The 21,177-nt window shown below is 47.7% G+C and overlaps 7 protein-coding genes across 7 annotated transcripts; 4 read left to right on the top strand and 3 right to left on the bottom strand.

The window, feature by feature from the left end:
• Positions 1-358: 358 nt before the first annotated feature.
• Positions 359-1,925, top strand: FTJAE_10283 (sugar transporter; the record flags this gene model as incomplete). Its single annotated transcript, XM_037343110.1, has 2 exons — positions 359-524; positions 580-1,925. 2 exons carry the CDS (start codon positions 359-361, stop codon positions 1,923-1,925), a joined length of 1,512 nt encoding a protein of 503 aa, XP_037202741.1.
• A 41-nt stretch (positions 1,926-1,966) lies between these two features.
• FTJAE_10284 (di-copper centre-containing protein) lies at positions 1,967-4,345 on the bottom strand (the record flags this gene model as incomplete). Its single annotated transcript, XM_037343111.1, has 5 exons — positions 1,967-2,522; positions 2,572-3,452; positions 3,519-3,878; positions 3,932-4,065; positions 4,123-4,345. The coding sequence occupies 5 exons, from the start codon at positions 4,343-4,345 to the stop codon at positions 1,967-1,969; spliced, it is 2,154 nt and encodes a 717-aa protein (XP_037202742.1).
• Positions 4,346-5,959: 1,614 nt separating this feature from the next.
• Positions 5,960-9,662, bottom strand: FTJAE_10285 (3-isopropylmalate dehydrogenase; the record flags this gene model as incomplete). The annotated part of the gene is made up of 5 exons (XM_037343112.1): positions 5,960-6,165; positions 6,295-6,594; positions 6,643-6,749; positions 6,798-6,917; positions 6,967-9,662. The coding sequence occupies 5 exons, from the start codon at positions 9,660-9,662 to the stop codon at positions 5,960-5,962; spliced, it is 3,429 nt and encodes a 1,142-aa protein (XP_037202743.1).
• A 612-nt stretch (positions 9,663-10,274) lies between these two features.
• On the bottom strand, positions 10,275-11,422 carry FTJAE_10286 (methylisocitrate lyase; the record flags this gene model as incomplete). The annotated part of the gene is made up of 3 exons (XM_037343113.1): positions 10,275-10,825; positions 10,879-10,934; positions 10,989-11,422. 3 exons carry the CDS (start codon positions 11,420-11,422, stop codon positions 10,275-10,277), a joined length of 1,041 nt encoding a protein of 346 aa, XP_037202744.1.
• A 498-nt stretch (positions 11,423-11,920) lies between these two features.
• On the top strand, positions 11,921-14,315 carry FTJAE_10287 (ARO80-positive transcription regulator of ARO9 and ARO10; the record flags this gene model as incomplete). Its single annotated transcript, XM_037343114.1, has 3 exons — positions 11,921-12,531; positions 12,582-13,477; positions 13,528-14,315. The coding sequence occupies 3 exons, from the start codon at positions 11,921-11,923 to the stop codon at positions 14,313-14,315; spliced, it is 2,295 nt and encodes a 764-aa protein (XP_037202745.1).
• A 774-nt stretch (positions 14,316-15,089) lies between these two features.
• FTJAE_10288 (tartrate transporter) lies at positions 15,090-17,165 on the top strand (the record flags this gene model as incomplete). The annotated part of the gene is made up of 5 exons (XM_037343115.1): positions 15,090-15,432; positions 15,484-16,173; positions 16,224-16,477; positions 16,525-16,636; positions 16,882-17,165. The coding sequence occupies 5 exons, from the start codon at positions 15,090-15,092 to the stop codon at positions 17,163-17,165; spliced, it is 1,683 nt and encodes a 560-aa protein (XP_037202746.1).
• A 2,359-nt stretch (positions 17,166-19,524) lies between these two features.
• On the top strand, positions 19,525-20,433 carry FTJAE_10289 (uncharacterized protein; the record flags this gene model as incomplete). The annotated part of the gene is made up of 1 exon (XM_037343116.1): positions 19,525-20,433. One exon carries the CDS (start codon positions 19,525-19,527, stop codon positions 20,431-20,433), a length of 909 nt encoding a protein of 302 aa, XP_037202747.1.
• Between the last annotated feature and the right edge of the window lie 744 nt (positions 20,434-21,177).

Raw genomic sequence — 21,177 nt, forward strand, 5'->3', positions numbered from 1 at the left:
CTTGAGTGGATAATCATCTGGGGTATTAACTTGATTTGAGTTTCGACCTGGGATAAGTATATATCCTCTGCCAGAAAATAGAGGATTTGTAAATCTGGATCGTGCCGTATTAACCGGGAACACGCGGCATTTACCACAACGGCAATAACGGCATAATGGGGTCCATGTTCGTATCCCCAAAAATTGCCAATTGCGGGGTAGAGAGTCAGATTTAGTTCTTTGGGGTTTGCCTGGGGTCTCCGCGGACCTGGGGTAATGTTCTTATATACAGATGTAGCCCTGCGCTGTATTCTTCCCTCAGTGTCGGCTGCACATTCTTCTAGCATCGATCCCCAAGACTGTCTTCTACTAAGTTATCATGTCTTACTTTGGTCTCCGGGGTACACCTCTCAGCACCCTACTGAGCATAGTAGCAGCGACAGCCTTTGCTCTCCAGGGCTATGATCAAGCCGTCATGAACGGTCTGTTGACCTTGAATACCTTCAAGCACCAGTTCCCAGAGATCAAGAACTCAAACATCGAAGGTGAGCTCGCTTTGACTTTACTACCTTCTACTCCTACGGCTCCTGACCGGCTTAGGCACGGCCGTGGCTATTTATGAAGTTGGCTGCGCAATCGGAGCCCTGTCTTGTGCCTTTCTCGGTGATATTCTCGGCCGCCGTCGAACAATCTTCATTGCAGGCTGCATCGTGATTATTGGTGTCGCGATACAGAGCAGCTCATTCTCACTTGGACAGCTCATCGCTTCTAGAGTCATCACAGGTCTTGGTGTCGGTGCACTGACCGCTACGATCCCCATGTGGGTGTCTGAGTGCTCTAGTGCCAAAGAACGTGGTCGCCGTGTTCTGCTACAAGGGTTCTTCGCCATCGGCGGAATTGTAGTTGCGTCATGGATGGAGTTTGGCCTCTATTTCATCAAAGATAACCAAGTCAACTTTCGCTTCCCTATCGCATTCCAAGGCTTATTCGCCATCATCATCACCTCATTCGTCATGTTTCTACCCGAGTCCCCTCGCTGGCTTATCAAGCAAGATCGCTTCGAGGACGCTGTTCTTGTCATGGCTGCCCTCGAGGACCTCCCCGATGACTCAGAGGTCATCCGAGAGGAGCTTTCCCTTATCCGCGACGCCTACATCGAGGAACAGAACCAGAAGGTATCTGTCTTCACCATGGGCCCCGAGCGCCAGTTTCATCGCGCAGTCCTCGCTGTTGGCCTCGCCATCCTGGCTCAAATGTCTGGAATAAACATTGTGACCTTTTATTCCACAACCATCTTCCAGCAACAGCTCAACTACTCACCAACAGAGTCTCGCATATTCTCCGCAAGCTTGCAGGTCTGGCAGTTCATCGCTGCCGGCTTTGCTCTTGTGCTCATTGACAGGTTCGGCCGCCGCAAGCTGCTCATGGCTGGTGCTCTGGGCATGTGTGTTGCTCAGACCTCACTAGCGGGTCTCATGTCTGACCTGACTAACAAGTCCGCGAGTGAAGCTGCCATCTTCTTTTACTTTGTGGCCATGTTCTTCTTCCCCGTCGGCCTCTTTCTTCTCCCTTTTATGTATGCTGCCGAAATAGCACCCCTAAGCATCCGTGCCCAGATTACTGCCATTAGTGCCTGCGCCAACTGGCTGTTCAACTTTCTTGTCGCTGAAGTTTCCCCTCATGCCTTGAAGAACATTGGATACAGGTACTACATTGTATATGCCTGTATTACACTGTTCACCTTTATCGTTATTTTGCTCTTCTATCCAGAAACTAAGGGCCGTACTTTGGAGGAGATTGATGACATTTTTATCCAGTCAAAGAGCATTTGGGACCCAGTCAAAACTGAAAGGAATATGCCCAGAAATGCAGTGGCATTGGCTGAACGGATCCGAAATGCACATGATGAGGAGAAACACAACGCATGTCATGCCGAGAATATTTAAGTTAGCTAAGAAATAAACTCTTGTCTCCTAATTGTCCGACATTATGCCTCTGAGCGCCACTCATAACCCGGTGGGTACAGTCCATCCTCAGGCCCAGCACCTCCAGGGCGTCCCTGGGTAACTTGATGCGCTCCCTTATATCCATAGTACTTGGACAACTTAGCCTTATCCAAGAAATGGTCTGCCTTCCCAACCCCCAGAGCGACCTTAAGCGACGGAATCCGACCAAGGTCAACACGCTGGCCAAGTGAAGTGACACGCCAGTGCAAGTTGTGTTTGAGAAACTCAACGACGTCCTCGGGATTCATGCTCTGAAGAACTTTCGGTGCGTTTGGATCATCAGGAGTATGTGGGATCCTGTTCTTCCAGCGCGTGATCAAGGCGTTTGTCAAAACGACACGACCGGTGGACTTGGTGTGGTCTGCTGCCTGTAAACGGCAATTTCCGCAACCCGAGGCTGTTCCCTCAAGCTCTTTAGGGCTGGAGAAATTCACGATCTCACCAACAGGCGGGTCTTCGCCAGTAAAGAGGTAGGGAGCTTCGCCAGGCTTTCCAACAAAAATGTGGATAGAAAAGGGAATGCCATCTAAGGCGAACCTAGAAAGAGTTAGTTAGTCCTTTGTAAACAGATAATAAGTATACTTACTTCTCATAGATCACGTCCACGACATAGTCAGGAACACCTAGCTGGTCTTCCGCTGGAACATCATCCCGAGTAATGGCATTTAGCCGAAGTCCTGGCTGACCTGGAGAAGCGGTAAGTTTTGCTTTCTGGACAGCTCGTCTCCCTGAGCCGTAAGCGTTGTTGAGAAGAATGTTGAGATCCTTCACATGTCTCTCCTTGTTGTATGTGCCATCCAGATCCGTGTAGTTCCACTTCTCAAGGCCAGGATAAGTATATCCTAGCGGAGTCACTTCCCTTATGTCGTTAGAGGTATAGTAATCCTCATCCCCCGTAGATTTGAGAAAAGGCTTGAGAGGAGAGTCAGGCTTGTCAATTTGCTGACGGGGGATTGCAAAGTTTCCCTCATCTTTGTCGCGAGGATCTCTTCCATCAAACCAGGTATTCTCTTTCTCGCCATCATGAAGGATTTGCCACATGGCGAATAAGCGATCAATGTTGCAGTGATGCAGCCAGAATATGGGATCAAAAGCAGCAACAGCTGGATTACTCATCTGCCCGTTCAGAAATGTGTTGTCATTTCCTACCCGGATCGCACCACCACCGCACCAGCCATGCAACGAGTCGTGTAAGCCCTCTGCTGAGTCATTCGGTAGTGGCTGATCGCCCGTGATAGTACGCTTGGTCGCAAAATCTTCGAAGCTGTTGATAGTAAAGAGGCGGTAGAAGGCTTCCCTCAAACTGGCTGTAACGTTGCCTCGTCGAGGGTTGTCTTTATCTGTATCACTGGGAACGGTAGTCTGGTCATTTAGGATCTTTGTAATAGCCTTGTTGTTCTGTTGGCCTTGTGGCGTTGCCCATGTCTTTGCGGTGGCATCGCCTGGGGTCAGATGGCGGCTTGTTGCCTGACAAAGATTGTACTAAAAGAGGCGATGAGTATTTCTCAAGCAATAAGAGAAACTGAAACTTACAACAACCTTGAACGTCTCATTCCCCATAGCATGAACGCTCAGGTCCTTCAGAGGATCCTTATCCTTTGAATCGAGCTTTTCGTCTCCCATGGTCATGCCTTCAGGCATTTGAAAATGATGGAAGGCATTGCGGATCTTAGTGGTCATCTGGGGAGGGGGCACACGAATCTCAACTTCTTCTTGTTTGAGAACTAGCGGGATATCATAAGTGAGATCATTCTCGTTGTCAGGGTTTCGCGGCTTCTTCATAGCCCAATCCCAGTATGGGAATCGCCAAGACGCGAGAGCCTCGTGAAGAGCGGGCTGATCGCTAGGGGGGAACTTTTCAATTTCTTCCTTCATCAAGTCGTAAATTGCTTGCTGGAGGATAACATTAGCGTATCAACGTCGCGATTAGGCAAGAAAGTTCCTACCTCCCAGAGAAGCATATATGGGCGATGCCAAGTGGTGAAGAGGATGCTACCATGAGTACAGTACCCTCTACCAGGGGTTTCACCCTCGGTAGGAGGCTCAATGGGCCAGGCGACATATGGCTGTCCATGGATACCTAGGTTTCTTTGTGTGAGGAACCGAGAAGTTGCAAAACGAACTTAGGACAACATACCAGCAATTTGGTAATAAGACAGGGGATCATGTGGGTTCTTATCAGAGAATTTGAGAAAGGCTGGAAAGAACAAGGCTTGCTGGTTCAGATGGATTGGGTCGGTTGAAGTGAACCAATCATCGATCTCCATGCGAACAGGCACTTCACGAAGAGGGTTAGACGCATTGGGATCAAGCCCTTCCTGAATACCCGTAATGGGATAGTTCGTGTTGGATGAGCCCATTGTGCAATAGATCAGAAAATAAAGAGTAGAAAATGCTTTTGATGCCTGATTGTCAAGCTGTTATTGCGAGGAGAAGACAAGCTTATATATCTAAAGTTAAAGCCAAGCAATTGGCAGGCTGCTGAGTCGTTAGTTATTATGAATCTCTGCTCTTGCTAATGAATTCACATTCTCTCGCAGTACCAGTTGTGGCTGCTGACATTTACTGCGGGCGATATGATCTAGAACTCACTTTAAAAAACACTTCTTAACCCGGCTCCGATTTTCAGCTACGCCTTTTGCCAATGTTTCAGAGGATATCCAGTTATGAGTCTTGACTAGCGCTGAGGCTGAGACAAAGGCCCTGCCAAATCGAATGAAAACATGGGGACGTGGTCAGCTGAACTCGCTGCCAAGATAATTTAAACCGCCACACCTTGACTTTACCACCAGTCCTGGTTAGATTCGCAAACGTGTCATATCTCGAGTTCAGATTTGGGACAATGCAGAAGGGGGGGTAGGACTAGAGTTATGCTTATCACATACATGTTAGCATCTAATTTCAGTGTTGACCGCTTAAATTATTGAAAGTGGCTGAGCTGAAATGCCCCGGAAGGGTAAGATGTCATCCTAACCCTACAGCGGCGCTAATCTCAAGAAGTGTCAAGACAGGCGAATCAGCAGATAGAGACAGAAAGGTCGAGAGAATTTTGCCTGTAACTGTAGCTGCCTTTCGTAACTGTATCAGTTCTAAATCTTATATTTATCCCTACTCTGAAATGTGAATTTTAGCTATTTCAAGCATTGGCTATATTACGCAAACCGTAAATTAGTCGCAATGCGTATTCTGGCTCATCTGTGACTTGACCCAGTTATTAGGCTGCCATTACGCTTTCCGTAATCTTCACTAACTCAATGCAAGTAAATGTCATCTGTACAATAATGATGAACTGCTAATTGCCTCCTTAAAATGGTCAGACTCAAGTCTTCTGCACTCAAACACTATGCTGTAAACTTCACAGATCACGCAAGCCGACCTGCTAAAATGACATGGAACAACCAACCGAGAAACATCTTAATTCCACTATCAAGCATGTGCTTCTATTTTGTCCATCCGCGCTTCTCTCTAGATGATCTCGACATGAAACAATTCTTAAGACATATTCGGGATGGGTTTGGTGATCCCCTTCGACTTGAAATATTCTACGTCCCAGGAGCTAGTTACGCGACTGTGCCCAGCATTACCGAGACGAACTGAAGCTCGGGGCGTTGTATTCCAGCAAGTTCAGCAGGTGTAAGAGGTTTATAGAAATTGGGAGGATAAGGAAAGAGACGCTCAATACGCAGCTGAACGAGAGCCCCATGGAAAGCTTCCTGGCCTTGTATCATCACAAAAGGGCCCACTTGTTGCTTACCACGGTGTCATATTTGTGTACACGGGTACTACGTGGAAACATGAAGACGAGGAGCAATCATTTGATGTTGTTGAATTCGATCCAGCATTGACACCGGTTGACTATGGCCCTGGTGAACTGGAAATCATGGGACCCCAGCCCCTCTTCAAAACAACACGCATGTCGGCCAAGAGAAAGTCTAAAGTTCTACGATATGAGGATCAAGGGGTTTGGCTGTGGTTTATGGACCATAGGTCTTCGATCTGGTGGGGTCCAACCACGATCGCGACTTCTGAAGCTCAGTCCATGGGATGGACGTCATGGCAGTAAGGTCACTTTCGATTTCACGATAAAATACGCCAGTAACATCCATGAAAACACCAAGTACTCGCGTGAGGTGCGCCAGGTGAACCCCAGCTGTCAGGTACACCGACTCAAAATAACAGTCTTGCAAAGTCAGTTCAGGCAGTATACCAGCTACCTATACAATTGCCCAAGACAAGTTTCTCAGACCATCTGATGAACCAAGTACTGCATTCAAAATTTACCAAGATATATCTGTGCTTTCTCTGCTACCTAAAGAACCTGGGACATTGCCATACTTAACTCCTTTTCCTCCTTTGACTTTAGGTGCTGTGAGATGTCGAAATACACCCTTCCCAAGTTTACTGTACAACGGAAGGACTCCGCCCGACTCGACAAGAGCTTCCTCAACATCTGACTGCATGTAATAAAAGATCACATCTGAGCCTTCGATTTGAATGGTCTTGGTATCTTTGTTGATGTTGATGACAGAGTCTTCCTGCGCAAGTTCGTAAAACGTCGGGTCTTGGATCTTTATGCTGAACAGGCCCATATTGAGTTGATTTCTCTCATCTAGTTATGTCAGTCATGGCTCTTTGCGGTTGTGAGTCAGAAACTCACAGATAAAGGCAAACCCTTTCGCTATCACTGCCTCGACGCCTGCTCCCTGGAGGGCTCTGACGGCGTCTTCACGTGAAGATCCACTGCCAAAGCCATGTTCGGCAACACTTTGTCATGTTAGCGTCGGTCAAAGCAAGGTGTCGCAAGAGGCTTACATAACAGTTGAACCATTCTTTGCCTTGTCCCTGAACTCAGGACGGAAATACTGGAAACAATGGCTTCCGAGATCAGCATTGTCAACTCCTGGCATGAACTCCGCAGGGATGATTGCATCACTGTAGTTGTCAGTCAAGGTCATTTGAAGTGGGATCTCGTTCAACTCACGTATCGACATTTTCTCCAAATCGCTGCACCTTAGATCGAATGATCCTCGGGGTAGTGGCTCCGACGTCAGAGTCACTGCTGCTGAGGAGTACGGGTACGGAGTTGGATGATATCTCGGGTCTCGGTTCGCTAATCCTTAATTCTGGTTGAGGCCCACTGGACCTCCCTCCGCTGACAAGCCGCTCAAGCTTTGCGCTATCCAACTGATCAAGCAGGAACTTGGGATCAGTGACAACCATGTCAAAGCTTGAGGCAGCAACAGCAGCCGCACAGGTAATGTTGCCGAAACTTCCCTTACCCATTCGGTTTCTAAAGTTGCGATTCTGTGAGGACAGCCAAACCTCTCCTTCGCCAGCGACATCAACATCATTGATACCAACACAGTAAGAGCAGCCAGGCGCGCCAACCTCAAAGCCAGCTTGTCTGTAAATGTCTAACAGACCATGCTTGTCGAGGTTCTTAATGATGATTAAGCTTCCTGGCGTTACGCGACGTTTTCCGTGTCGAGATGGTCGCATACCTGCATACAGACCAGCTTCGAGCACCAAAGCGCCGATGATGAGGTCTTCTTCTGTTGTTGTGCAGGCACCGATGAAGCATCCATCAAGCTTCATACGAGCCTTTTCATGAATCGGAACAACATCATCCGGGTTCGGATGCAGGGCCATGGTGAGACGGACTTCCGAGAGATCAATCGTTCTCACATCGACATATTGAGCGTCTGGGTCGGCCTGGAAAAAGAGACCACCTTCGCGATGCTCTGGGAGTTTTCGACGTGCGATCCATGCTGAAGTCTCTTGATCAGCCTCGAAGCAAGTACCCATCCCTCCGAACTCGGTTGTCATGTTGGCAATAGCGAAACGAGCATCCATAGACAGTTCCTTCAGACCAGGACCGCCATACTCCACAGCTCGCTGAAAGGCAATCGTGTTGCGCTTGAAGAGTCCAAGTATATGAAGAATCACATCTTTGCCACCAACGCCGAAAGGAAGCTTTCCCACGAAATTGATACGGCAAACCTCAGGTACACGAAACCAGGTTTCGCCAGTGACCATCGGCATGACAACATCAGCTGCTCCAAAGCCAACAGCGAAAGAGCCCATGCTCCCCGCAGAACACGTATGCGAGTCACTCCCAACAACTATACGACCAGGTTGAGCACGTTCACGAGTAAAATCAGTGTGCATGATACTCGTGTTAGCAGGAAGGAAGTCAATGATCTTGGCCTCTCGTCTGAAACGCTCCGCCTTCGCTATGAGACCTTTCTGTCGAGGCTGATGGTTTGTTCGTGGGTCAACGGTATGGTCCACGGCAAGCCAGAGACGATCGTTACGGAATGGGCGAGGTCGTCCCATTTGGTTGTAGGTCTTCTCCATGCCGCCCCAGAGGAGCTCGGATGTAAGCGTCCAGTCGACCTTGACGCAGATCATATCTCCCGTCTCGACGTATGGCTTGCTAAGACCAATGCCGGCATGTGTCAAGATCTTCTCAATGACTCCCATGGGTCGGGTATTCGTGGTGTCCCTTGGCGATGATGGTGGGGAAATGGATACCGGGAGAGAAGCAGCGTCGGCTGAGTTCAGAGCCTCCAAGTAGTAGTCAAGGTTGTGTAATAGAGTCTCCATGAACTTCTTGGGTGATGCTGTTCCACCGAGGTCAGTCGTCCTCGTGTCAGATCCAACTTGGTCAATAGGATCAAGAGTTCGTCGAATGGCTTTGGATAAGGCTGCGGCCTCTAACTTCAGACCTAGCGACAGCTCTAGCATCAACCCAACAGCTTGAACGACGCCAAGCGGGTTCACTTCACCCTCTCTTGGTTTAAGGTTGAATGGCTCGAAAACACCAGGAGCTTTGCCTTTACCATATATGGTGGACACAGCCGCTGATGCCAGAATGTCTGGAGACTTTAGTATTCCACTAGCCTGATCTGATAGGATATCGCCAAACATGTTTTCTGTCAGAATTATTCCGTTCAATTCCTGGGGATTTGATGATAATATCATAGCTGCATTGTCAACCAGAACGTGGTACAGCTGCACCTGAGGGTACTCGTGGCTGAAGACGTCGGTGACAACAGATCTCCATAATCGTGAAGTCGCCATGACATTGGCTTTGTCGACTGAGTGAACTCGCTTTGATGGGTTGAATTGCATTGCATATGTGCCAGCCAGTCTTGCCAGTCTCTCCATGGTAGAACGCGAGTAGCTAGTGGTGTCGTATGCTTCACCATCCTCTCCCGCTTCTTGCTTCTCTCCATAGTAGGCACCACCCGTCAAGTCTCGGAGAAAGGTGATATCAAGACCCTCAATCGCCTCCGGCTTATATGAGCTGAGTGAAATAAGCGACTCCGATGGAAACTTGACGGGTCTGATATTGGCGAATAGTCCGAGCTGTTGTCGAAGTGCCAACAATCCCTGTTCTGGCTGTATGCCGTACTTGGGGTCACCGCAGGCACACACGACGGCAGCATCAGATTGGCGGCATGCTTCTAGAGTGGAGGTTGGCAGGGAGCTTTGGTGGCCAGCTGCTAACGCCACGCCTCCGAAATCATGTTGGGATATTTGGAATGCAACATCTGGGCGAATGTGTTCTATCAGATGCAAGATTTGTTCAGCGCATGATGCAAGTTGCGAGCCGTGTGCATCTCCTGGTAGGAGTGCTATTTTGAATGATAATTGATCTTTAATGAGAGGCATGTTGATGGCTTGGAGTTGTTCGGTTGGGCAGATCGGTCAACATCACAAGATTCGCAATTAAATAGGCCAACTACCACTTCAATAGGCACAAAAAATTTCCGACATCGGAATCTCAACCGAGGATACAGGACTCAAACCAAGCCCGGCTTGTAGTGATGCTGACCTTTGCCATTCCCCTCAGTTGTTTGCAACATGACGGTCCGCCCTTACCCGGTCTTAGCGCCATTCCCCATGCTCCACCACAAAGGCTCCAGCCCATAACATCGCAGCTCGTTGTTATGATTGGAGATCGGCAGAAATGCTCTTCGCAGTGGCTGGGATGCGGGCGATGTAAGTTCAGCGAACTCGCAGCCTCTGTTGAATTGGGGGCGAAAAATGATCAGGGTCTTTGAAAGTTGAGCCAAGTCGCCTTCACCTTGCCAAGCAGCGCAGTCAGCAATAGGGTAATTCGAGATAGATCACTGTCTTTTGGCTTTATCTCCATTCTGCATACTCGGAACAAGCTACGTGGCACTATGGGAGCTCCTCTGACTTGTAGTAGCTAAGAGTATCTTGTTAATTGATTCAGCTTTCTGCCATGCTTTCATTATTCAATGGCTGTAATCCGACTATCTAATCCTTCCACTGATGACCATTGGCTCCATTAGCCCTTCCCTCATATTGATACTTCTCCTCAATCTCATAATACTTATTAAAGCCAACACCCTCACAAACTTCGTCATACGAGAGAACAACAGGAGGCTTCCCAACCGTCATGGAACCCTTGATATTCTCCAGTGTCTCCCTTATACTCTTCAACTTAGCAGCGACAAGAGTCCAAGGATAACAGACGATGCTGTAACCAAGCTCAGCGAGGTCTTTTGCTGAGAGATTCTGTGTTTTGCCACCCTCAATGATGTTGGCCACCACTGGGAAGTCTAGGTCCTTACGAAGACGTTCCATGGACTCACGATCAGGAAGGGCTTCGACAAACACGGCATCGACCCCGATCTCAATGGCTTTGCGTGCCCTGGTAAGTGCCTCAACGTAACCATGAATCAGACTGTCCGTGCGGGCGAGGATCCAGATGTCCAAGCCTTCGTTCCTAGCGTCGACAGCGGCTTGCCAGCGAGCGTAAGCTTCACTTCGGGACACCACACTTTTGCCAGCAGTGTGGCCACAGCCTGTTCACTCGAAGTTAGTACAATGATCTTGTTGTGAGGGTGTTTCGACATACGCTTTGGCCACGATTGGTCCTCGAGCATAATCCCAGCAGCTCCAGCCTGTGCAAATCTGTTCATTGAGTCAGTTGATACCTCTCTACATCTTGTGATCACATAAACATACCCTTGCACAGTTCGGCGAACATTCATTGGGCTTCCATAACCAGTATCGCCATCAACAAGAATAGGAACATTGACCTCCCTGGAAACCTCCTGGATCTTGTTGACAACCTCTCCAAAGGCGATGTACCCTGTATCGGGCAGTCCAAACGCAGACGCCATAGGGTACCCAGCAAGAAAGACAACAGGAAACCCAGCCTCCTCGCATAAGCGGGAGCTCAAGGCATCATAGCTGCACACATTGGCGAGAATCTTGGAGGGGTCGCTATGCGCCTCTTGCACCATGGCTCTGAGCTTGGAAGCTTGCAGGGAGGGTCTTGCACCCCGACAGTTGGTGTACTCAACCTTTACTCCCTTTCCATTGGGCTTGATGGCGGGATACTCGCTTGCCTCGAATTGGAAAGGGTAGGGCTTGGTGTTGACGATGGACTTGGACATGTTGGTGACTTGAGTGAGATGTGATATGTGAGGCTGAAGAAAGTTTGACTTATTAGTTCTCTGAAACTCTCCGTTGCTTGTTATTATTTCTGCTTAGTTGATCACACTGTCATTCATATTTTATACGCAATTTCCCCTCTTCCCTCTACGATGGCTTCTGTCCAGATGGCCGACGATCGGTGCCGACTCGGCACTTGGCCATTACAGCATGCAATTATAACGTGTATTTAGGTCTGGCAAGTCCTCCATAGCTGTCGGGGTCATTGGCCTGCACGTAGGCCTTCATGGTTGTGGACTGTCGCATCTTCCATGCGGTCCGTGAACTAACGGACCAGGCCGGATACGGCCGGACCGAGACGGATACTACCGGCACCCAGAATCATCATCACCCCGTCAGCCACTCTCAACCCCGGACCATCAAGAATCATCTTCCCCGGCTCAATTCGTTGTATTTTCTCCGCTTATCACTTTTCCTTTCACACAGACCGTCCATCCGCAATGGAGAGCCCGGATCATTCCAGCAGTACCCGACAGTTCAAGCGCAGCTACGTCGCATGCGTCTCGTGCCGAGCGCGCAAATCACGATGCATCATCAAAGACAACCCACCCTGCGCTAAATGTGCCAGGGAACACCGCGAGTGTCGGTTCGATCGCCGGCCCAGGGCTCCCAAGCACCGCGATGCCCCGAAATGGACCCGTGGGAATGTGAATGCTGTGGACGCTGCACGCGCTGCCCAACCTGTTCAGGCGGCGAATCACTCCCCTTCTGAGGACCTTGGTTTCAATTCGTCGCCCAATAATACCAACCATCCACTGTACAATAGAGTGCAGTCAACGATAGTCACTGGGACTAATGATGCGATGGACTTCCTGTCAAGTGCCGCAGGACAGCATAGCATCGCTGGTTCAGCGCCATCTCAAGGGCATCCTTCGGCGAGCAATGTCCAGTCCGATGGCCCCAAAGTCGTATCCGGTGGATCCAATGGAGTCGGGTTCACCATCACGGCCCTTTCAGAACCAGATGATGCTTGTCTAGATATGTGGGATAAGTGTCGCTTCGTTCGTCAGGGATGGTTCACGGCACAAGAGGCTGTCACCTACATCGACCTGTAAGTTCGCTCCATGTCTCTACCCTCGACTCTCACACTAACTACCATAGCTTCTTCAAAAAGCTTGCTCCACTATCTCCTGTCGTCCTTGACCAATTCCGCAGCCATACATCTCACGAACATCTTGTTTACAGGGAAGCCATGCTATGCTGCACCCTTCTCATGATCTCATCTCGCTTCTTCACACTACCGGGTGCAGGCGGTACATCTAGAAGCCACTATGTACACCAGCGCCTCTGGAATCACTGCGAAGTCCTTATACGGCGCATCGTGCTAGGGCAAGAAAAGACATCAACCTCCCAGACAAGAACTATCGGCACAATAGAGAGCCTGATTCTGATATCCGATTGGCACCCTCGCGCTTTGCATCTCCCTCCTGAGACAGATGGCTGGGATGGCCTACTTGTAACGCCTGGTTATGACCGAGTCAATCGCAAGCATATCAACAACGAAGTTCCTCTGATTCGCTGGCGGGAAGATGTCTTTGAACCAGCCAAGAGGGCAAACAGAATGTCATGGATGCTTCTTGGTATGGCTAACAACCTTGGCTATGAACTTGGGATCTTCTCAGGTCAGACGGGCGATATTGGCCATCCCGTGCATGCTGAGGTACTTCGTGGACGTCGAGCTCAGAAGCTTCTTTACAACTATTTGACTCAGACAGCCACGAGACTGGGCTATCCTTCCGTTTTTCCTGAGAGCATATCTGTCATTGCATCACGTCTACCAATGCCAGATGCGAGTGAACCAGTTGACCAGTCCTGGATTTCTTATATGGACCTCAGTTTGGAGCTTACCCAACTGTCGCGTACAGCATCTTCGATGTTCTTTCACTCAGCGGCCCATCTGCAAACACAAGTACTTGGAGACCACTATCTAGATCTACTTGAACACTTCTCGGCATCTCTGTCAAAGTGGCAAGAGAGGTTTAACCGCATTAGCCAAGGTAATTCATCTCTGGCGTCCGATCAGTTACTCAGCTAACCTAGTCACAAGACATCGCTTCACCGCTCAGAGACACCCTGTTAGTTGAGTTTCATCATACCAAAGCATGTACAGGTGCCATCTCCATCCAGGCTGTAGTAGCCCGAGCTTCCTCTGCTGGTTTCACAGCCGCCGCCACCAACTCTGATGAAGCTCTATCAGCTTTCATAACCCCGAAAGACGCCAAGTTCTTGCAAGAGGTCATCTTTGACACAAAAAAGGTTCTGCATATTGCAACCATGAGCGGTTTCAGAGACCATCTCCCTTTTGCACCAGCCCGTGTCAAGATTAGCGTCATTAGTTCATCTGTCTTCCTTCTCAAGGCTCTCAGCGTCGGCTCCACCCATACGGATGTGAATGACGCTTTGTACACTTTAGACCAATGCACAACAACACTTAAGCAATGCCCTGCGGATGATATGGACTTTGCGTTGAGATATGCGGATCTCATCGAGAAACATACCGCACAGTTTCGAGCCCATCTTACACAGTCCAGAGGTCTAGGTTCTGGTAATCACAGTGGGCGGGCTTCGATTCCGATGAATATGGTTCAAGGAGAGACTAGCATTGATGGCTCAAACTCATTCTTGTCTGGACTAGACTCCCAACAGCTTGGAGATGATGGGGCAATGATGAACTTTGATATGGGGGATACGTGGGTCTCTCTTCCGTTTGACTCGAGCATAGCTCCTTTCGGCGAAGGGGGTGATCAAGTCGCTCTGGGGCTGGATGTGGATGCGTTGAACTTCTTGTGGAGTTTGCCTGAGCTTGTGCAGGATGGCGAGACTGGCTTCGCTTAGCAAGTTAGCATTGATATCAACACTTGCGGAGTAAATGTGAACATGTTGAAAGCGACTAGTACGTTTTAACTATCTGTGTGTACTTTTGCAGACCGAATTATTGATCGAGCCGCCCCAGTAGGTTTGTGGCAGCATTCAATGATCTTAAATGGCACCAGGCCCACCATCCACTAGTGTCCGCCGACGTTCCAGATCATGAGTTCCTGGTTACCACGACGGTCCGGAGGCATCCGCCTATATCCGGTGGGATGGGGCGGCAAGGCGTGGCTGGCCAAGACAACCAAATGGAAAAGATTAGCCGATATTGCATTTCGTGTATTCTTTTGCCAAGGCTCTCACTCGATGAGAATTCCCTATCATGCCAGTATGAAGCAACCGCTGGCATATATGATATATTGTTCAAGAGCTGATTGTATTGAGAGAGTATCGTGGTCCGGGCATTTGATGTTCTCACACGGACCCATGCAAAAAGTAGTAGTGACATCATTTTCCAAGATCCCTAAGCAGGCTGGTCAGTGAACGGTGTCCAAGAGGCAAGTAGCCCCTACAACGCTAAGGCTGAACCTAGTTCACATACCTGCCATCCCAACCGAAAAATAGTGCCATCTTAACGCGGGGTAATCTGGGGTAACCAGGGCACTGGTAATACAAGCAAGGCAACTCGTCGCCACGGTTCAGGAGAGAGACAAGTATCTATATCAATGGCAGCCCATTCGCCATTTCCAACGAGGATCATCAAACACCTCAATTCAAACTTCTTTATCTCTTTGCAACATGTCCAATGCCCAAGACAAAAATCAGCCTGAAGCCCTTGATGTTGAAGAAAAGGGACACTCTGATCACCTCGAGAAGCATGACACCCACATCTTCTCGGCGGTCGATGAGACCGGTGCACACAAGAAGATCGATCCAGCTGAGATCAAGCTTGTGAAGAAGCTGGATTGGATCATTCTTCCGATTCTGTGGATCATGTACTGGTTCAACTATCTTGATCGCAATGCTATCACTGTTGCGCGTCTTGATGGACTTGAGAAAGAGCTCAACTTGACTTCTACAGAGTACCAGACATGCGTCTCGATCCTCTTTGTCGGATACATCCTGGGTCAAATTCCATCCAGTGAGTCGACCAATGCTATACCTCCCTTCTTCAGCTGACTGATCTATCCAGACATGCTCATGACCCGAATCCGACCTTCCCTCTACATGTCAGGCGCCATGGCTCTCTGGGCCGTCGTTAGCACTCTCACAGCCATCTGCCACGACTTCAAAGGCCTCGTCCTCACACGATTCTTCCTGGGTGTAACCGAAGCACCTTTCTACCCCGGTGCGCTTTACGTCCTCTCGATCTTCTACACTAAAAAAGAGATAGCAACCCGTATCTCTATCCTGTTCACAGCCAACATCTGTGGAACTGCATTTGCAGGACTTATCGCGATTGGCGTGTTTGAGATGAGCGGAGTTGCGGGTCTGGCTGGATGGAGATGGCTCTTCATCCTCCAGGGAATCATCACCTTTGTCATCTCCCTCGCTTCAGCCTTCGTCTTGCCCGATGAGCCCAGCAATACCCGTTGGCTCACAGAGGAAGAGAGAATCCTAGCCCATGAACGAATTGCGGCCGATACTGTACAGATCCGAACCAACACGACGACCTTTGCGGGACTCATCGACGCCTGCAAGGATCCTCGTCTCTGGGTCCTCGTCTTCATGCAACACTTTCACATGGCTGCTAGCAATTTCAAGAACTTTTTCCCCACCATTGTAGGAACACTTGGCTTTGATCGCAACACTACACTTGCCTTGACCTGTCCTCCGTATATCGTGTCGGGCATCGTCTGCATCGCGTGGGCCGCAAACTCTGGTAAAGTCCCTATACCGAGGCTTTCTCGAGCGTAATCTAACATCAGACAGGTCGGATGAACGAAAGGACTTGGCACATCACCGTGGCGAAGGTCATGGCTGTTTTCGGCTTCATCTTAGCCTGCACGGTGCACAATACTGGTGCCCGCTACTTCGCAATGTGTGTCTTTGCTAGCGGTGTCTATGCCTGCAACAGTGTCATTCTAGGCTGGGTCGCTAGTACGTGCGGTCAAACCAAGGAAAAGAAAGCCATATCTCTGGCTCTAGCAAACACGGTTGCGACGCTTGGGCCTATCTACACTCCGGTAAATTCATCAATCCTTGATGGTTGCCCGCGACTGACACCATCCAGTATCTATGGCCTAGTTCAGATGAGCCGATGTATCCTGTTGCCATGTCTAGCAGTGCCGCCTTCTCCGCTGCATCGGCTGTCTTGGCCTGGGTCCTCAGATGGATGCTCATCCGTGAGAATCGCAAGATTCGGGCTTCAAACAATGAAGAGAGGCTCTTCTACGCTTACTAGATTTGGTAATACATTTTGGTGGTCCTGTAAAGATATTCAAGTAGCCTCTCAAGTTATGCTAGTTACGGAAAATGACATTGTGTCCCTTGACTAGTTCTGCCAAGCCTCAGAAATTCCAACGGCAGAATTTCCTTTCATAGGGAGACCCGCAGTTCCAATCAATGCTTAACACAGACTCCTATGTAGCCATTAGAGACAATAGCGCACACTACCCTCCACCTATGGCTTTAACCCCAACACCAGACGCAGCCTTTGATGGCTCACCGACATTTCTCAGCACCCTCCCAGACCCCGACCACCACTGGAGAGTAATGCTGAAGGACAAGGTCATCTCCATAACTAGCGCCAACAGGGGCATCGGTCTCGGCATGGCAGAGGTCTGTCTAGCCAACGACACTGCCGCCGTCTTTAGCCTTAATCTCTTCGAGCCTGGCAACGAGTTTGTCTTTAGCTATTGGAATAAGAGCTAAAGACCTCTGTTTAATCTCAGAGCGAATGTGTAGTACATCCTGTACGACTGCTGAGTATCGGTTATGGCTATGGTCGGCATCGCAAGCAGCTACAGGGATTGATGGACATTCAGCTGCAATTGCAGCCTATAGCCGAGAAGAGGATGGAAATCATGATATGATAGATGCCGAAATGGACTATGCAGGGCAGTTCAGCCAGCCACCCTGTCGTGCAGTGCGCCCAAATGAGAATGACTTTTTGAAAGCCAGGAGCTGATGCTCCGTGCTACAGTGTCATTTGACAGACGGTTTGCCGAAATTTTCTGCATCTTGTAAGGATTCGTCATGTCATGTGCGACACGGACAGCGACGCACGACCGTCTCATACGGCCCGTGCATAATATTGGCAATATATGCATAATATTGGCAATATATGCATAATATTGATATGATTAACCATACTGGTCTGCATATTAGCCCTGCAAAGCCTCGTTTTGGACATGATCTCCAAGGACATCCAGCTGAATACCCATAGCCAGCTGTCAAATGATGCGATTACATTACATACTTAAACGAGATGAAGTAGGTATCTCTCTAGATACCTTTTAGCGCCAAATACCGGTACATCCCTCTCGGCTCCTTCTTTAATGAAGCTGCATAATTAACTTACTGTGATAGGGATTAATCCCTATTCTCAGCTCACGCTAAAGCCTCTCTGTATCGCATATCCCTACTATTCTCGTCTAATAGATTATTACAGTATAGCTATAGGGCGAATTATTAGACTTATACCCTATAATATCTTACTTAGATATTAATCTCCTTAATATAAATATTACTATTATATTATATTAAAGTTCTATAAACCGGTTTACTATTAAGTATAATAGTATTTTAAAGTTCTATATATAGTAAAGCTTGCTTATAATTCTAAATACAGTATTATAGCTCCTTACCTAACCTTATCATACCTTAATTAAGTATTATAGTTTCTTTTTTTATTAAGGCATATCAGTTACACCAGAGCCGATTAGTATCTTATAAAAAGAATTTACTTAAAGCTATATAAATAACCTTCTTAATATAGAAGCGGGATAAGAACTAGATCTGCAGTGCTAAGCGGCCTGAACTTTTAATACTACCTTAGTAAGCACTGGCAGGTAAAGAACAGACATCAGTATATAAATAATACATCAATCAATCAACTAGTGGATTTTGGTAGAGTTGATCGGAACCTCAGGCCGCTCTAATAGGTACCGGTATCATACAATTAACGACTCCTGGGGCAGTGGCTGGCTGTTTCCCTAGAATCGGTAAAAGACATGGATAAGTATTACGCCGGATTCCTTTTTCTATCATATCAAATACTGAATCTTTTCTGACATGCTACTTAGAATTCTTTTTACCAAGAGCTAAAGCTTAATCGCGTACTACCTTGAAGTTCAGCAGCCAGCCTTAACAATCATCACTCGACCAATAAACGCTCAGCAGACCGGGCCGAGAATCGACAGCGCCGAAGTCTCCCCGCCTAGCTACGGTTTTCAGCTAGCGCCACATACAGATCCTCGCTTTATCAGAGATACCTATCAAGGATCCATTTCCATATCTGGAACAATTGAGGCCAGATGATATGGCATGTCGCTTAAAAGGATCAGATACATGATATATTGGTCCTTACCACACCCCAGATACCCCTCCTTCTAATATATCAGGCAACTGGAAGAGGTTGAGGCTGCCTAAAAACAGCACATCTTAATCCTATCAAGGTATCATATTCTTATCACACCAAGTCTCAGTAATCAGTCTAATATCATGCGACTTCTAGGGAATATGCTCAGCAGGTCTAAGTTTGTCCAATAGAATCTCACTGCCAGTTAATACGTAACCTGCCAAGATATTTTGGGTAGAGAAAGTCAACAATTGCATCGGAGCAGCTGTAGCTGAACCGCATAAAAGCCAATCGGAACCCGTATAAAATCGCTCTCAAGAGAAGCTAATAGAAGCCACAGGCAGTGCCGATCGTTCAAGGGAGGGCACGGCAGCAGGTAGCGGGCCAACTTTGTACAATTGTAAGATATAGACTCCACCAAGGTGTTAGTTATAAAGAAGCATCTATCCCTCCTCTTTCTTTTAAATATCATCCTTTTCATCTTCATCCTTTCTATAGTTATTATATTTACTTAACGGCCTTACTATTATTTAAAAACAATATCATTATTAAACAGTCAAGATAAGCACTGATATAATAACCTATTTGGATTACATTTCCACTTGGGAAACGGAGAGTGACGAGAACATCGACAGACTAATTAAGGAGCACAACCTGTTCACCAGTCTGGGTGACTTCTCATGAGAGTCCGCTGTCAACAGCGAATTTGACATGCTTATCGACTTGGCAGACGTAGTGCGTAATACTACTATTACCGCGGACGCAACTCAAATCGCTGCCGATACCGCCGCGGTGGCGGCCATCTGGTCGTTCGGCCTTAGCATGGCCGTGTTCGCCACACTTGAGGCTACCGAGATAATTAAAAGAGCCGTAATCTCTCAGAAATCGGGGGAACTGAACGCCAAATTGAAAACCGTCGATACCGATATCTCGGCCAAAATCGGTAATAAGGTTCACCGTTACATTGTCCAGTACAAGGCTAATAACAACTTGATTCAGTCGAAATCGCCAAAAGGCCTCGATACCAAAAAATGCCGCTCACTGCTCATGCAGTTCATGGCCGAAGTGCAAAAGTCTACCGGAAACCTCGATGTCGCTTCTTTCAAGAAATACGCCGAGTCGGCGCGGAGGCTCTATAATAGCGATGAGATCAACAAAGTTTACGACGCTTTGGATGATTTGAATTTCAGTTCAAAGTCGGACGACGATATCCAGAAGTTCCTGGGTGTCATCCAGGGACTGGATTACCCTAGCACGGCCATGGCAATCGTCCGAGGCATTTCGATTGCCATCATGTATTACAAGCTGAACATCGCCAGCAACAAGATCGAAGCCAACGCCCAGGCGGCTGGATTCGATGCTGCAGAGGTGGAGGCGAGCACTTTCGAGATGCTCGATGCAGTGGGACAGTTCTTCACCGTCGTTGCGGTCGTCATGTCTGTGATCGATACGGTGTTGGAAATCCTCGACATCGTCGACGTGGTGGAGCAGACAAAGCAGATGTGCGACAAATTGAACGGGCCCATCAAAGACAACTACAAGACGTATTTCGGTGGCATCAAGACTGCATCTCAACAATACAACGCCGCCATCACTCAGGCCAAGTCTCGTTACGGGTGAGACATCAAGCCTAACTTATGGAGTATGATACAAGCGAGGATAAGTATCCATTACCCTATTTCCTCATGCTCCAAGTCACGAAGTGACTGGAGCGGCTACTGTCATTGAGATGTTGAGAAGAAGATGCCTTAGGGATTGCTACATATGGTATAAACAAGGACATCAGACTACCCTCATTTTTATTAGATATACAATTAGAATGCCGCTTATTTTTTCTACCTCTATTCTTACTTTTAGTTATATAAATTTAAAAACCTATTATTATGCGAAAACCTAGACTTAGTAAACTAGTTATACTTTATATTAAAATTCCTAATTATTCTTAAAGTATTTAAGTTAGAAAAAGGTTAAAAGGTATAGAGTATAACTAAAGCAGAAATATATCTACGATAAGCTTTCTACTCAAGGATTCTAATCAGAAACAGGAGCTGTTCTAGGTTTTAGATTAATCAAGACTTTAAAAATCCTACCCTCTCTTTCTAACTTAAAACAGGGCCTATTCTTACCTATAATAGATATAATAAATATTACAATCTCAGCAGTTATGTCACATATACCCTATAATTTTCTCCACTTAACCCACTAACTAGGAAAGGACTAATACTTATAGGACTAATAGCATTCTAGGACTATATTATTCTAGGACTAATAATAACCTTATATTATATTATTTTATAGAACTATATTTAGTATATAGATTATATTTATTAGCACTTTTATAGATTTTAGCTTACTAGCTATTAA

Source organism: Fusarium tjaetaba (assembly GCF_013396195.1).
Source record: "Fusarium tjaetaba strain NRRL 66243 chromosome Unknown NRRL66243_c0000238, whole genome shotgun sequence".
NCBI classification, from domain to species: Eukaryota; Fungi; Ascomycota; class Sordariomycetes; order Hypocreales; family Nectriaceae; genus Fusarium; species Fusarium tjaetaba.